The 1,407-nt window shown below is 34.8% G+C and overlaps 2 protein-coding genes across 2 annotated transcripts in view; one reads left to right on the forward strand and one right to left on the reverse strand.

Moving 5' to 3' along the window:
- Positions 1 to 1,407, forward strand: part of LOC118743788 (alpha-N-acetylgalactosaminidase) — a gene marked incomplete in the record, with an annotated part of 15,261 nt that overhangs the window by 12,662 nt on the left and 1,192 nt on the right. Inside the window, 4 exon segments of the mRNA XM_036476553.1 lie at positions 3 to 14; positions 82 to 221; positions 292 to 402; positions 940 to 1,054. Of these exon segments, the coding sequence (XP_036332446.1) occupies positions 3 to 14; positions 82 to 221; positions 292 to 402; positions 940 to 1,054 (378 nt within the window).
- The window catches only part of LOC118742653 (hydroxymethylglutaryl-CoA synthase 1), a 54,464-nt gene that overhangs the window by 6,583 nt on the left and 46,474 nt on the right, over positions 1 to 1,407 (reverse strand). The gene's annotated exons all lie outside the window — the stretch shown is intronic.

The following is a 1,407-nucleotide window of genomic DNA, read 5'->3' on the forward strand; positions in this document are numbered from 1 at the left end:
ATGATCCGGATATGGTGTGTAGTTAGTTTGTAGTTCGTTTTTTTTTTAACTGCTTCTTATGCCATTTTTTTAATCATGCAGCTGATTCTGGGAAATTATGGTCTCAGCTATGACCAAAGCAAATTACAAATGGCGGTTTGGGCCATATTAGCAGCACCGCTGATCATGTCAAACGATTTGGCCGCGGTACGTCCTGAAATCAAAGCGATTTTGCAAAATCGGTTAGTTTTGTGAATCAATGCTTATCAATTTCATCTACTCTATATTAAAATATATTTTATCTCCATACAGTGAGATCATTGCGGTGAATCAGGATCCCTTAGGTATTCAGGGTCGTCGTGTGCTTATACAAAAGAATGTTGAAGTTTGGACACGTCCAATTACGCCAAGGAATGCAGCGGGGTAAGTTTGGGGGTACAAAAATAGATGGTATATGAATGGTATGTATGCACATTAGACCGTACCACCTTACAAGCAGACAAAAATAGGTCGCGTACACCGCTGAGTAAAAAGTATTTTTGCAAGGCAATTTAGAAAAAAATATATATATATGGTTTTTGGTAAAATATTCGGCAATAAAATCTCTTTTTTTAAATATGTAGTTCTACTGGAATATTCAAAAAACTTCCTTCGAAAAGTTTAATGATTTTAAGAGAGCTTTAGTTTGTTGACATAAGGGTGTTATGTTAGGGTGGTAGGAGCTAAGATCTAGTGGGTAAGTCTTGAACGAGGTACTTGAAGTCAATGAAACAAAAAAAATCTCCTCGAGACCAGAACATCCATTTATCGTACTTTCAGATCCGGTGGTAAATGCCAATGTAAAAATCGAAATTGTCTTGCAAAAATTCTTTTGAACCTGGTTTGTACGGCGAAATTTTTTTTCTGGTACGGTCTAATATACATTCATACAGATTTATGTATTTCTGCTTTTTTCTTAAGGGATTATTCATATGCAGTGGCATTTGTCAACCGCCGCGCAGATGGCGCTCCCTATCCGATCGGTTTTAACCTAAAAGATATGGGATTACGCAGCCAACGAGGCTATGATGTGGTGGTAAGTGAAATATTTTGTGTAAATGAACTTTTTAAAATTAATTACTCAAATTATGAATTATTATTCAATAAGAAAAGTTGAGTTTCGACGAAACCGCTTCAAAAAATAAACACCCTTGAATATTTAATGATTACACTGTACGGCAAAATCAACTTTTTTTCTGGGTATTGAACCAAACCAATTTTTTTAAGAGATTGATTACAAAACCTAAAAATATAGACGTAGTCCTCCTATTGCTCTTATTTAAATGGTATATAACTTTTTTTGTGCATATTACAGGTGCTATAAGGGGTCAAAGTTCAGGTATTCGGAAAAATTAAATTCCTTATATTGCAAACAATTTTGAACTGATT

Source organism: Rhagoletis pomonella, unplaced genomic scaffold (genome assembly GCF_013731165.1).
Source record: "Rhagoletis pomonella isolate Grant_MI unplaced genomic scaffold, Rhpom_1.0 Rhpom_scaffold_00007, whole genome shotgun sequence".
In the NCBI taxonomy this organism is placed as follows: Eukaryota; Metazoa; Arthropoda; class Insecta; order Diptera; family Tephritidae; genus Rhagoletis; species Rhagoletis pomonella.